Source organism: Hylobates moloch, unplaced genomic scaffold (genome assembly GCF_009828535.3).
Source record: "Hylobates moloch isolate HMO894 unplaced genomic scaffold, HMol_V3 SCAFFOLD_8, whole genome shotgun sequence".
Classification (NCBI taxonomy): Eukaryota; Metazoa; Chordata; class Mammalia; order Primates; family Hylobatidae; genus Hylobates; species Hylobates moloch.
The window spans coordinates 84,391,199-84,405,201 of NW_026652283.1; the positions used below are offsets into that span (position 1 = coordinate 84,391,199).

General features: G+C 44.5%; 1 protein-coding gene across 5 annotated transcripts in view; it reads left to right on the forward strand.

Moving 5' to 3' along the window:
• ZDHHC3 (zinc finger DHHC-type palmitoyltransferase 3) overlaps window positions 1-14,003 on the forward strand; it is a 61,296-nt gene that overhangs the window by 8,182 nt on the left and 39,111 nt on the right. For 3 of the 5 annotated variants that reach the window (XM_032161838.2, XM_032161844.2, XM_032161837.2), the window contains exons 2-3: window positions 10,009-10,342; window positions 10,784-10,881. In XM_032161838.2, the coding sequence (XP_032017729.1) occupies window positions 10,033-10,342; window positions 10,784-10,881 (408 nt within the window). In that variant the 5' untranslated portion in view covers window positions 10,009-10,032. The remainder of the gene's footprint in view (window positions 1-10,008; window positions 10,343-10,783; window positions 10,882-14,003) is intronic. The other 2 variants (XM_032161839.2, XM_032161840.2) reach the window with 1 other exon arrangement.

Genomic DNA, 14,003 nt, shown 5'->3' on the forward strand with positions numbered 1-14,003 from the left:
TATTCCCCAACCCCTCTGAGCCTTACTTTTTCCGTTTCTGCAATGGCGAATAAAAGCTGCCATGCTGGGTTGCTGTAAGAATTAAAACAAGCTGCTTTGCGTAGTCCTGAAGCATAATAGGCATTCAGTTAATGCTGATGCCCATCTGCATTGCTGTAGCCAGTACTGCATGGTTTGCCTAAAACATAAGTTTTCGACAAAATGTCAAAAGGACTTAAATTTTCACATTTGTAAAACAGGAAAATTTGACCAAAATCCACCACATGGTCTTTAATATTTCTCCCAGCTCTAAAATTCTGATTTTTTTTTAACCAGTTACTCTTACAAGTGGTCTTGTTTTAAACTTGTCTCAATTTTTCTGTTCATTGCAATGTATAAACGATGCCCATGAAAAGGGAAATAGACCGTGTTACCCAAATGAGTGGTGTCGTTTACAGATCTCCAATGTTTGTAACATTTATTATATCACACTATACATGGGTGTGTCTTTTTTTTCCTCAATTAAAAAAAAATTTATAAAAACAAGGTCTCACTATGTTGGCCAGGCTGGTCTCTAACTCCGGGGCTCCAGTGATCCTCTTGCCTCAGCCTCCCAAAGGGTTGGGATTGCAGATGTGAACCACTCCACCTGGTTCGGGTGTATATTTTTTTTAGTAGATTAGTAAAGCCAGGAGTTGGTAAAATAGCCAATTGTAATAAAATAGTTATAGTAAGTAGAGTTGCTGTCAGCCTCCATGAGCTATCCAAATCCCAGACTGTTTTCTGAAATGAAAGACATTGGTAGGAGTCTCAGTGTGTGCATGAATGGGTTTTGTAAAAAGGTGGTCAGTCATGAGGCAAGAAGGAAATTTCAGTTTACTGACCACTTCCTGGTTTCCTCAATGAACTGAAATATGTGTAAGATTTGGCTTGGAGGTACAATATTTTACTTTTTTTTTCCGTTTGGTTTTTGTTGAAGGCTGAGTATGACAGAGACAAAAGGCAGGCAGAGGGAGACAACCCCTGCTGTAGAGAGAGAAACAGTGTAGACTTGTTGGTAGTAAAGATCTTATAAAACAGGCCAACTCGCTCTGCCTGTCTGGACACTTTCCTTGGCTAGCAGGGTGTGCTGCAGAAGATAAGGCACCTTTCTTCTGTTAGGCTTCATACCACACCCTTACCTTTTTGAAAAAGTTTAGTGACTCATCCTGTTTTTTAATGAAATATTTCAAACATAGTGATTCATGGTTCATTCTTTGTTTTTCTGAGACTCATCTAAAAAGTGGGCATAAAATTTACAATCCTTTTGGATCCTTACACAAATTAAGGTAATTGTAATGCAGGTGAATTGATTTTCTACTTGACCAGTTTTGTTTCTAAAGCTTCTAAGGCAAAGATCACCTATTTGATCTTTGAGGTTGCAGGGCTGGCTTGTGAATACTTTAAGACTATCACTCTAAAATGTGAGAAGTTCTAAAAGAAACAAACACCACGTTGTTAAGACTGTACGATTTAAACCATAGAAGGTTAATGTTATATTGATTAGAGTAAATTTCAGCTGAGAGTTATAGACATATCAGAAAAGATGCTACCCTCTTTCAGTGGACATTTTAAGTGATTGTTTAAGGGTAGACTGAACTATTTAACTGCGGTAAGAATTAGTTTAGGTGGGAATTCAGTGTTTAGGACAAGTTCAAGAGGATACCAGACCAGCCCTCAACAGCAGTCTAGCGTAAAACTAGATTTATTAAAATGTCACATATTTACTTGAAACAAATTTTGGCTTAAGCCAAAAGCATCCTGTTTTAGAGTTTCTACTATTTTGCTGATGTTCATGACATCTGCTAAGAAGCTGGTGAAATTGAGTTTCAATTTTATAGTTCCTACTTGTAGGGAGCCAGAAAGTTTAATCCCTCAATTTTTGTTTTAAGTATATAGATAATCCTTATCTCTAAGCCAAGGGGAGATCATTGCACCTGATTTCGAGTTTGTTAAACCAATCTGTATATAACTATTTCATACAGGCTCCAATGGTTGAGCCTGTTAATTGCCCTTTGTTGATGCTACTTTATACCATCTCAAGATGTATGCTGTTCACGAGTGCATGAATGTTCATGTGGATGTGAGAATGTGGGTGGATGTGGTGTTTTAGAAAAGTAAGCCTCACAAAGTACTTTGAGATGCTTCCAAAGATTTGGTTTTAGATCTGGCTGAACTACTCCATGACTTTAGTGTAGGATCTTGTCTTATGAAAGCAGGCGAACAGGACTTGTTGGCAATCTGAGAGGATGGGGGTCCTTGGGACACTTGCTGGACTGAGAACAGTGGCATTTTGGGACTCTATACATTCAGTAGAGAACTTTTATGTTTGATGTGACAATCATGCTTTGACCCTGTCCATAAAGCATGGACTGTGGGTCAGGGTTTTGTTTTGGGTTTTTTTGCCACATGATAAAGATTTGTAGGGATTTGCCCCTCACTCAGCAAATGATGTAGCCGGATTCTGCCCATCACTAGCAGTCAACACTTGGCCAGGCCAGTTCATCCTGGCCAACCTGATGAAGTGCCACAGTGGGATGGGGCCTGAGAGCTTGGCATTAGCACCACCATGTTCAAACCCTTTGAGCTGCCTACCATGGAGAGACAGCATGGGGATTCAGGCATAAGTGGTGTACCTCAAGGCTGACCCAGCAACCCAGTCCCTGGGGCTCATGGAGCCCCGACTCCACTTCACTGAATATATCTGTGTCTGTCAGTGTGAGTTAGTGGAAGAGCACACTTATGATTAGATATAATGAAGCACGTGTGTCATATATGGATCTGGAGGCAATTCTCTGGACCAGAAGCAGTTTTTGTTGTTGCTTTTAGAATAGCACTAATTTCTGGCATTTCTTGGTTTTGGTTTCTAGAACTCTGTGAAGGAATACTAGCTGATTTTCTTTGACTTCCCACACACTGCCCCCCGCAGAGCTCAGATCATCATTTTGACACCACATCTTATCAGGATTGCTGGCACTAGGGAGCTCCAGAACACCTCTGGGCCTGTGGATCCGTTTCTCCTGTGACTTCCTTACCCCCGCCCCTCCCCAGGCTTAGTTCCTTTGCCTTTCTGGGCTTCAGTGAACCCTTCTATCAGGTGAAAAGAATAATTACCTTGAACATAGAATACTAATATATGGAGGCGCTAACTCTTTTTAATGCTATAAAACCCTTAGCCAAAAAACTTCAATATAGATTACTATAATTCAAATTACAAAATGATCATTGTTCTAGATCTTCCTTGGAAAACTATTAGCCACTTAGAGGAACGGAAAACCTAATACCACCAAAATGAGACTCAGACCTGTTGCCCTCATACCTCCCTGGACTTGTTGGCCTCTGGACTCAGACCTCTCATCTGTCTTGCCTGTCACTTCTAGAGTGGCCTTGCCACAGCATGAGTACTATTCCTGCACAACTTTCCTTAGAAACTGTATGGCTCACCAGTACCTTTCAGGATGAAATCCCATCTCATTATGAAATTTAGAGGCTTTCTAAAACACAACTTTCTCCTACCTATAAAGCCTCATCTCCAATCACCTCCTCTCTTTCCTACAAAGCCTGCATGTGTCCACAGACATGCACACAGCCCTGGTCATCCTGCCCCTCCCCTTCCCCACTAGTACCACCAATTTTCCTGCCAGGCCCACCCAGCCCCCCTTGCCTTTTTTTTGTTGTTGTTGGAAGAATTTCATTTATTGAATGTAATTCATTTATCAAAAAAATGAATAAATGAATGGCTTTCAAATTAAAAAGATACATCAACTTCAAATTCAATAATCTCATATCTTTGAACACCAGTTTCATCATTGGTAAAATAAACAGTTTGAACAAAATTATCTCTAAGATTCTTCACTATTCTAAAATACCAAGATCTATGTATACATATAAGTATCACCGTTCAACTTTTGGGTTATATTAGCTCATTTAGTAACTATGCCAGAATAACACTCACTTTTATTCCAAGGCTTCCCTGACTCATCTTCTCAAGCTCAAGAGCCAAGACACATTCTGCCACACCTTAAAGGAAAATGTAATTATTTTGAAAATTCAAATTTCCAAACACCAACAAAATACTATTAAATACTTCAAATAAGTATGTCAAGTGAGCGCACAGTGGCTTGAACTTATAGTCCCATCAGTTTGGGAGATCAAAGCAGACAAATTGCTTGAGGCCAGGAGGTCAAGACCAGCCGGGCAACATAGACTCTGTCTCCACAAAAATTTAAAAAATTAAAATGTTTGAAAAATTAGCTGAGTGTGGTGGTACATACCTGTAGTCCTAGTGACTTGGTAGGCTGAGGCAGGAGGTCACTTGAGCCCAGAAATTCTGTCTCTAAATAAATAAGCCAATTTAAATAAAATATAAAAACATACTATAATCCCACAAAGGTTTTTGTTGTTGTTGTTGTTTGTTTGCTTTTTTTTTAAAGAAAATATATGCTTTTATTTTTCCGTGATTACAAACACAACTGAATATCAAATGCACAAAGTAAGAATTATACGGGGAAAAAAAATCAGATACGTTCATATATATATCACCTTTTCAAGGCTATTTCCATCCAGAATAACCTTGGTTTGCCAGGGCCAATGGAAAGAAGTCACAAAATCGCCTTTAGTCAAATTTGTGTGTTTGCTTTCTTCTATAATTCCGATACCTCCACCATCAACGATTTGAGATAGCTGCCAAGGTGTTATATAATCAGTGCCACTGTCTTCATTCATTCTACAACGAAGGCTGTCACTTCACACTTGGAAGGTTGCACAGCGGCCAGGCAGAGGCGCTCCTCACTTCCCAGTCGGGGTGGCGGCCGGGCATAGGCACTCCTCACATCCCAGATGGGGTGGCCGGGCAGAGACGCTCCTCACATCCCAGATGAGGCAGCCGGGCAGAGGCGCTCCTCACTTCCCAGACAGGGCAGCCGGGCAGAGGCGCTCCTCACTTCCTGGACGGGGTGGCGGCCGGGCAGAGGCGCTCCTCACTTCCCAGACAGGGCGGCCGGGCAGAGGCGCTCCTCACTTCCTAGACGGGGTGGCCGCTGGGCACAGGCGCTCCTCACTTCCCAGACAGGGCCCCCTTGCCTTTTTGTAAGCAGTATGCTTCACTTGGCTCCAGGCTCTGCTCAGAGCCCACCGCTTCAGAAGTCCTTGCCATGAAAAAGTCTCTATTTCACTTATGGTTGTTGGGGTTTTTGTTGCTTTTGGTGTTCGGGTTTTTCTGGTACTATTTGTCCCTTTTTTGTACTATTCATTAGTCACCGATGTGTTAGCATTATTGTGGGTGTGTCTGCTTGATGTATGTGACCACTCAGGAACTATTGATTTGAGCACATATACCAAACACTAGGCTACAGAGCTAAATAAAGTGAGACTTGCAGGTTAGTAGAAAAAAAGCAAATAAGACTAGTGTTATTAGGTTGGGAGCTGGGGGAGGGAACTGGCAGGGCCTGAGCAGGGCAGCACACACACATTATTGTCCACATCATCCCTCATGTGTGAGCCCCCTGCACAGCTCCTTGCATTTAGTGGCTGCTCCATGAATGTCTTTTTGAGTTGAACTGAATAAAGAGGAGTTTTTAGAGAGCAAATAGGGCAAGGGGCTGGGGTGAAGGAGACAGGGAGGGGGAACTAGAGGAGGCTACCCCTCTGAGAGTATGTGCTGGCAGGGGTGGTTTGGGGTTTAGGGCCCATCTTCTGGGCCCTGTCCCAGAAGCCTGAGCAACCAGTTCTGCCCAGCTCCGTGGAAGTAAGGACACTTGTAGGGAGGTGGGTCCTTGGCAAAGGTCTACTGCTCAACCCTAAGGATTGGAGTTTCCCTAATTCAAAATAGAAAAGGAAAAGGGGGTCCATATTTGCCTTTTTTGTTTTTGTTAGGGGCAGGATAAAGGGACATATACAGTTTGTTTCATGGTAGGGTTTTTTTTTTTGCCATATTTCTCAGATTTTCAGTTGGCTAATTTAAGGAACAAATCCTTTCTTTAAAGCTACTTTTGTTGCTTTTGGGAGGTCTGGGCGTTAAGCAACCTTTTTATAGCAGTATGCCTTTCTTGGTTTCAATTGGGATATTTTGAAACTCTAAGTGTGGAATGTGCCCTTCAGGTCAGGAAGTGGTGTCTGGCCCTACCAGGTACACCTTTGGCTTGGTCCTTTCCTAGATCACAGGTTCTTGCTCACCAGTGAGGGTCATGGGAAAACGGAGCTCCTCTGTACACTCTTTGGTCCCACATTGTTTGAGGATAGAACATTCTGGTTACTTGAGTAAGAGACAGTCCGCTTACCTCATGGTCCTACTTGACACACTCTCCACCGTGCAGAATATGGTCACAGTCCTGAAAGTAAGCAGACAGTGCCTCTAAGAGGTGGGCCTGGGATCACAAAGCTCATGCATTCATTTAATCAACACATGTATTAAGTGGCTACTCTGTGCCAGCCACTGGGCTAATAAGGGAGGGCCTCCTCCCCTCAAGGACTATATGGTGAAGAGCTTAGCAGTTGTTCCCCGAAGGCCTATTACCCAAAATGACTACCCTTTTGCAAATAAATCTAACAAGACTTAGTTTATTTGCTTTTCTTGCCCACAGTCAATTAACAGTAGTAAATAGAGGATATGTGGGGATGATTGGTGACCGTAGACACAGAAATGAGTAGGCAGGAATGGAGGAGGAAGACAAAGGATCATATACAGAGATGCCAGAATGGCAGTTATAACAGTCTGAGCAAGCCAGTTGATGTGAAGCCGAGACCCAGTGAATTTCAGTAGCCCTGAGGACATCATTACCAAACACACTCTAGTAGGTGATGTTCCTGGTAATAACTCTAAATAAATCATTCCAGAAGAAATGGTTGATTATTGTGCTTAAGGCACAAACAGCTATAATACCCCTCCCCTCCCCTCCCCTCCCCTCCCCTCCCTTCCTTCCTTCCTTCCTTCCTTCCTTCCTTCCTTCCTTCCTTCCTTCCTTCCCTCTCTCCCTTTCTGTTTTAAGATTTCCATCTTAACCATCCAAATAGTTAAAGTGTGTTTCTGCTTCGAAACAAGTCACATTTATCTGGGAAGTTACTTATGTGGAAGGGCTTATTCCTCAACAAAACCGTGCACATGGAACATAACTCTTGTTTAATCAAATCATTGTCATAAATACAATCAAGAATGAGGAATTGTCAAAGGCTAGAATGCAACCACTCTGAATATTCTGTGAATATAATTTAATCACTGGAAGTATCTAAGGAGAATTGCTCTAAAATTTATTTTCAGTGATCATCCATTTATGAAAACCATACCGTTTATGATAAAGAACAGTTTGATAGAGTATACAGGTTATGGGGAAGTGGCCCGCAGGCTGCAGATGACAAGAGGTTTTGCCGTCATAGATGTGGATGGGACAGTGAGTTGTAACTGACGATCTCTGTCACACCAAGCTGTTCTGCCAGGGAAGCAGGATCTGTTATTTATTTGATAGCCAACAACTGCTTGGAACCAGGCATCAGCAAACTTTTCTATAAAGAGCCAGAGAGTAAATGTCTAGGGCTTGTGGATTACAGCTATTCAACTCTTGCCATTGTAATACAAAAGCAGCCAGAGACAATTTATAATCGAATGACATGGCTGTGGTCCAACAAAACATTATTGTTTTTGAGCTTAAATAGTAATTGTGAGAACACAGGTGATATAAATATAAATCTGTAAGGCAGTAGGAAAAACCAAAAGAATGCTTGCAACTGGAGGTTGTCAAAATGTAGAGCTTCAATCAGCTTTTGAATCATTGCGCGATATCAGCTTTTCTTTTCTTTGGTTTTCCTTGAACAGAGTTTGTAATTTTAGAATTTGCTGGGCGCAGGTCAGGTCCCAGACATCCCTGATCTCTGATCTTCTACTGTCCTGTTTGGTGCTTCAGAAGTTGGGCCTGCATCTTTTAATGCATTTAAGTTGTCTCTGGCAGGACTGCATTGCCACTGTCCTCTGGAGAGTACAGGATTGCTCTGTTAGAAAATGTTGGTTGATGGACCACCAGGAACCAAGACTTTTACTCTACTTGAAATGGTTATTTATTTATTTTAAGGCAGAGTCTCCCACTGTCGCCCAGGCTGGAGTGAAGTGGCGCGATCTCAGCTCACTGCAAGCTCCGCCTCCCGGGTTCACGCCATTCTCCTGCCTCAGCCTCCCGAGTAGCTGGGACTACAGGTGCCCGCCACCACGCCCAGCTAATTTTTTGTATTTTCAGTAGAGATGGGGTTTCACCGTGTTAGCCAGGATGGTCTCAATCTCCTGACCTCATGATCCACCTGCCTTGGCCTCCCAAAGTGCTGGGATTACAGGCGTGAGCCACTGCGCCCGGCTGAGATGGTTATTCTGTCTCTATGTGTCATGACTTCTTGTTCCCTAACACAGTGATAGTGACTGTATTTGTTGAGTCGATATTCCTTTGGGCAAATACATAATAGCACATTTAGCTGCCTTTCAGCCGTTAGTTCTCTGCCATCTTGGGAGGAGTGGCCCTGTCCTTATTCTTCATTATTAGTCTGTGCAACTTTCTACTCTAGAATGTCTGTCATTTTGAATAGTGGTTACTGGTCTGCCCTCCTAGCTTTTTGGACATGTCCTTACTGTTCATAACAATACCGAAAGCCTGCCTTTGCCCGTCAGAGCCATAGTCTTCAGGAAGCACACATGGCCAGTGCTGCTTTTGAGTGATTTCTTCTGATGTGTAGTTGAGTTCTCAAAAGACAGAGATATTTCTTGCCTGTGTTGTAGCCTGTGCTATGGGTGGGTTTTCCATGGCACTTACATCTGGTGGGGAGCTTGAGCCATCACAGTTTCTAACTGAGAAACCTGGTTGGTGATGCAACAGGCTAAAGAGAATAAGATAAAGAAGAAGAGAAGGGAAATCTATGCTTTCTGTGACTTGCAGCACATGCTGTGGATAGATATTAGTCATTGATTCTTGGTTGTTTCGTTGCTGTCTCCAGAGACTTGAATTGCAGCTTCTAGAGAGAAAGGGTGCTTTGCTCAGCACTTGTTTCTGAAGGAATGGATGTGTTTGCTAGAGAAACACATTTCCTCCCATAACCTGTGAGGTGTACAGAGTGTTATGATCTGTATCATTCATCATAAGCTCCTCCACCAGTTCCCTCAACCTTCATACCAGCAATCCTGGGAGGAGGTGGCCAGGGCTGGAATGTAGGTGTTTTCACAGGTGAGGAAACAAAGGCACATGAAGCACCCCTCAGCCAGGTGGTAGGAAAACATCTTTGAACTCTCTCCCCTTCTCTCTGCCTCTCCTTGCCTTTTAAGTCAAAATTTGAACATATCTATTGAGGCACTGTCTACCCAGTAGATCTCTAATGACCAAGGAGACCTAGGTTCTAGTGCCACCTCTAAATTGCCAGGCTGGGCTGGGTGCCATGGCTCACGCCTGTAATCCCAGCACTTTGGTAGGCCTAGGTAGGTGGATAACTTGAGCTCAGGAGTTTGAGATCAGCCTAGGCAACATGGCGAAACCCCATGTCTACAAAAAAATATAAAAATTAGCCAGGTGTGGTGGTGCATGCCTGTAGTTCTAGGTACTTGGGAGGTTGAAGTGGGAGGATCGCTTGAGCCCGAGGTGGGAGGTCGAGGCTGCATTGACCTAAGGTGGTGCCACTGCACTCCAGCCTGAGTGACAGAGTGAGACCCCACCTGGTCTCAAAAAAAAAACGTAAATTGGCAGGCTGTGTTGCCTGCTTCTGCTCTGGCTGACCTTGGGCAAGGCATTTACCCTTTAGAGGCTCCCTTTTTATTATCTGTCATGTGAAGGCCCTGTTTCAAGAAGGCTGAATTGACTCTCAGAATCAGGGAAGAGAACTCATGTTTTAAATGAACAAGGTGATTAGGTGGCTTTGCACATAGGGGATGTAGATAGGTAATCACAACTCACTTTGGGAGTAATTTTGTCAAACCTCCTTGATGACAAGACAACACCAAGTTTCTGGATTCTTTCCTCTCTCTTTCAGATGCCAGTATGGACAGAATAGCTTATGATGCTTATCCCCACCCACCACTTCCGAGACATTGAGCGGAAACCAGAATACCTCCAGCCGGAGAAGTGTGTCCCACCCCCCTACCCTGGTCCTGTGGGAACCATGTGGTTTATCCGTGACGGCTGTGGCATCGCCTGTGCCATCGTTACTTGGTTTCTGGTCCTCTATGCGGAGTTTGTGGTCCTCTTTGTCATGCTGATTCCATCTCGAGACTACGTCTATAGCATCATCAACGGAATTGTGTTCAACCTGCTGGCCTTCTTGGCCCTGGCCTCCCACTGCCGGGCCATGCTGACGGACCCCGTGAGTATGTCTGGGCTTGTTTTGACCAGCCCACACTCTCCCCCTCTGGCCCTGGCATGGCCACAGCCTGCATGTTCCCCCTGGACCTTGGGGATTTGGAGGATAGTAGGGCCAGGGGAGGGTGAGGAAGTAGATCTCTGCCTTGTTCAGAGTTCTGTGGAGTTCTGGCTAGGGAAGAGGGGTCAACACTTTTACCACAGCCTATCTGTCTTGGTTAAATGATACTATAAGTACATGGATATATACATTCATTGGGCCTGCTGTGGGAGGGGTTTGGTCTAGGGGAAACCTGGCCTCTGGTTAAAAAGACACAGATAACCTTGAAGGCTGGGGCCAGATGATCAGAGCAGAAAGCATGCTGGAGGGTTGGGTCAGGATGGGGCTTCCCAGTGAAGACAGTGGTGGAGCTAGGTGGACTTGAAATTAAAGCCACATCCAATTCCAGGAACCTGCACGGAAATGGCCTTCACTTTGCTTGGGCGAGGTGCATCTTTTCCTGAAAAGCTGGACAAGCCTGTTTCAGGCCGCAGCAAGTGCCTCTTGGTGAATATCTGTGGGTAAAGCAGTAGTGTTCTGCTCAATGACTTAGCTAAATATACCAAGCTGCGCACGTGGCTATTGAATGTTTGTGCACCCTGGTATTAAACCCTCTGTTCTGTTCCTTTTCTTGTATGGGAAAAGCAAGAGAATACATTATTTGATAAAGACCTCCTGTGGCTTGTTTCAGTACGTGGGACCTGTGTGTTTAAATTAAGAGAGGGAAAGCACTGCTACTAGCAGTGACACCGGTCATACAGATTTTGTCTCTGTGAGCCCCAGGGAAAGTATGATAGTGATGATGATAATGGGCCTGAGCTAGTTCTTGTCTCAAAGGGCTCCATTTCCTGCCGGTTCAGGTGGTGGATTATTATTAATCCATCCCAAAGGAAAGCAGCTTTCCCAACTCAATTACACGTCAGCCACTGGTCCAGACAGCATCTCTGTTCATGTGCATGCCTCAGGGAGACCAAACACACCAGCAGGCAGGGGCCTGTTGGCCTAGTATTTAGCACTGCATGTGGGACAGCCATCACCTGAGGGAAGCCATGTATATGGGTATAATCCTAAGTGTCCCCAAACACAAGGATATGAAAGAGTTTTCCCAGCAGCATCTATATGGTCATGCTGAAAATAAGTTAAGGATTTATTCAGAAATGTTTATGATACCATTGCTATTGGAGATATAGAAGTAAAAAACATTGCTTTGCTCAGTTCATCGTTTACTGTCTACTAAGCCCCAGATACTGTTCTTACCCTCAAGATGCCCTCTGTCTAGAAAAGACAGGTGACGGTAACCCTGTGTGATGAAGGTTCAATCCGCAGAAAGAAATGTGGATTGCTGTGGGAGAACAAGGGTGGGGAGATTAATCAATCTATAGAGGTGACTGCTTGGAGGAAGCGATGCCCAAGCCAGCTCTTGTCCAAGCAGTGGACATTGAGGACAGGAAGGCAGGCAGAGGGAGCAGCTTGCACAGAGACATAGGAATGCAGGAGCATGGCTCCTCTAGGCATGAGGAGTGGTGGGAACTTAGGAAGAGAATGGATTTAGGTTGGTGATGTGGGTGAGGTGCCTAAGGAGGAGGATAGGAGTTGGATGATGAGGGGCAGTTTAGGGCCCCTAAGGATTTTCAACACATCTTAAACAAAACTGTCATTTTACAAGTCTCACTCTGGCAGTAGTGAGGAGGAGTGACACTCGTGTGGGAATAAAATGAATGGCCATGTTTCCTGAGTGCCCATTCTGTGAGAGATTGCTTTCTGAGCAATGGCTACAGCTATGAGCAAGACAGATGCAAATTCTTGCCCTTGTGAAGCTCACTTTGTAGTGACAGGGTCAGGTAGGAAGGACATGATTGAACAGGGTATTTGGAAAGTGGCAAGTGCTTTAAAGACAATAAGACAAAGTGACCAGGATGATGTGCTGTTGACTTTCTGGGGCAAAAGGGGACTACTTTAGATCAAGGTGGTCTAAGAAGGCATCTCTGAGGTGGTGCCTTTTGAGCTGACCTGAATGACGCGAAGCTACAAGCCAGGCAAACGAAGATCCAAGGGTAGAGAAAAGAGTAGATTCAAAGGCCCAGAGACAGAAACATGCTCAGCACATCTGAGAAACAGGACTAGGACCAGAGTGATCAAAACATGGTAGGTGGGGGTAAGAGTGGTTGGAAGAGGTGAAGAGGGCCTCAGAGGCCAGATTGTGCAGGGCCTGGTAGGCCTCATGAGAACTTTGGATTTTATTCTAAGTGCAGCCGGCAGCCTTCAGAGAGACAGAGTGTGATCTGATTTGCATTGTGCTTGCAATGGAGGTTCAAGGTGTTACAAGTAGAAGCAGGGGGACTAGAGGTATTGCAGTGGTCCAGGCAAGACATGGTGGTGGCTCGGACCAAAGTGAGAGCAGTGAAAACAGAGAGAAGCTGTTGGATTTGGAGTCTGTTTTAAGCTACTAGTTTTCAATGCTGCCTGTACCATCTCTTGGAGAGCTGTTTAAAAGTACTGATGGCTGGGCCCCACCCCCAGAGACTACTATAATTGGTCTGGGGGCAGGGCCCTGGGTATTCGAATGCTTTAGAGCTCCCATGTTTCCCTCACATTTCCCTCTTAGGCCAGGCCTGAGAATGCAGTTCAGAACTGACAGAATGGAGAGAGATTGGAGAGTGTACCTTCCAGAGTCTTAGCTAGAGCAGCTTGGGGAGCACTGGTGCCCGTTATTGATTTTGGAGGAGAAATCAAGGCTTATGTTCTAGTCAGACTGCTACCATATTATGTGCAAGCAGAAGTGCTAGATGGGCAGTAGATAGTCAATCTGGAGCTGATGGAGGATCAGGGTTGGAGAGAGTGTGTGTGGAGGTCATTGGTTTCTGGAAGGCATGTGAAAACAGGGAACTGGATGTTGGGCAGTGAGAGGGGAGGCTTCTGCCCTGGCATTCCCACTGCACTCACATACATGGGTTCTTTACCCACCGCATTGAAGCATACAGCCTCTCCAGGGACCTTGGCCAGCTGGCCCTTGCAGTGGGTACAGGAGAGCGTGATTCTCACTGTAGTGTGTTGCCAGCTTCCAATCCCAAAGCAGTGAGAGGCACAGACTGTATCCTAAACAACAGTTAGCTTCCCAGAGGTGTATTTTGCTGGTAGCCCCAAAGAAAACTGGCCCCCCAAATGAAGAATTTGTCAAATATCTACCATTAGTAAGGGAAGCAACTGAAACCATGTTCTATAGATGTGCCCTATTTTAGGGTCTTCATGCTACCACCTGCCTCTCCCCATCCCCAGCACATGATATCTCATGCAAAACCCAGTATGCAAAACAGAGAGGTGGGGCTGCAGAAGTGGGAGCTCCTAAGGCACTGTTGGGGCACCCTGGGTTTCCAAGGAGCAGAGTTGGAAGCCCAGGTGATAAGCAGATAAGTTAGGGGTTCCTTATTAATATTGCAGAGGAGTCTTTTTTTAGAAAGTGGTTGCTGCAGGGTTCTAAGGAGTTCCCTAATGGGATTATGTTTTATATCTCAAGAATTCATGTTGCACATACTTTTTCAGAACAGTTTATATCCAAAGGTTATAAGCAATGTATGCATTGTGCATCACTTTGGCTTGTTATCATTACTAGTTTAAAAAAAAAAAAAATA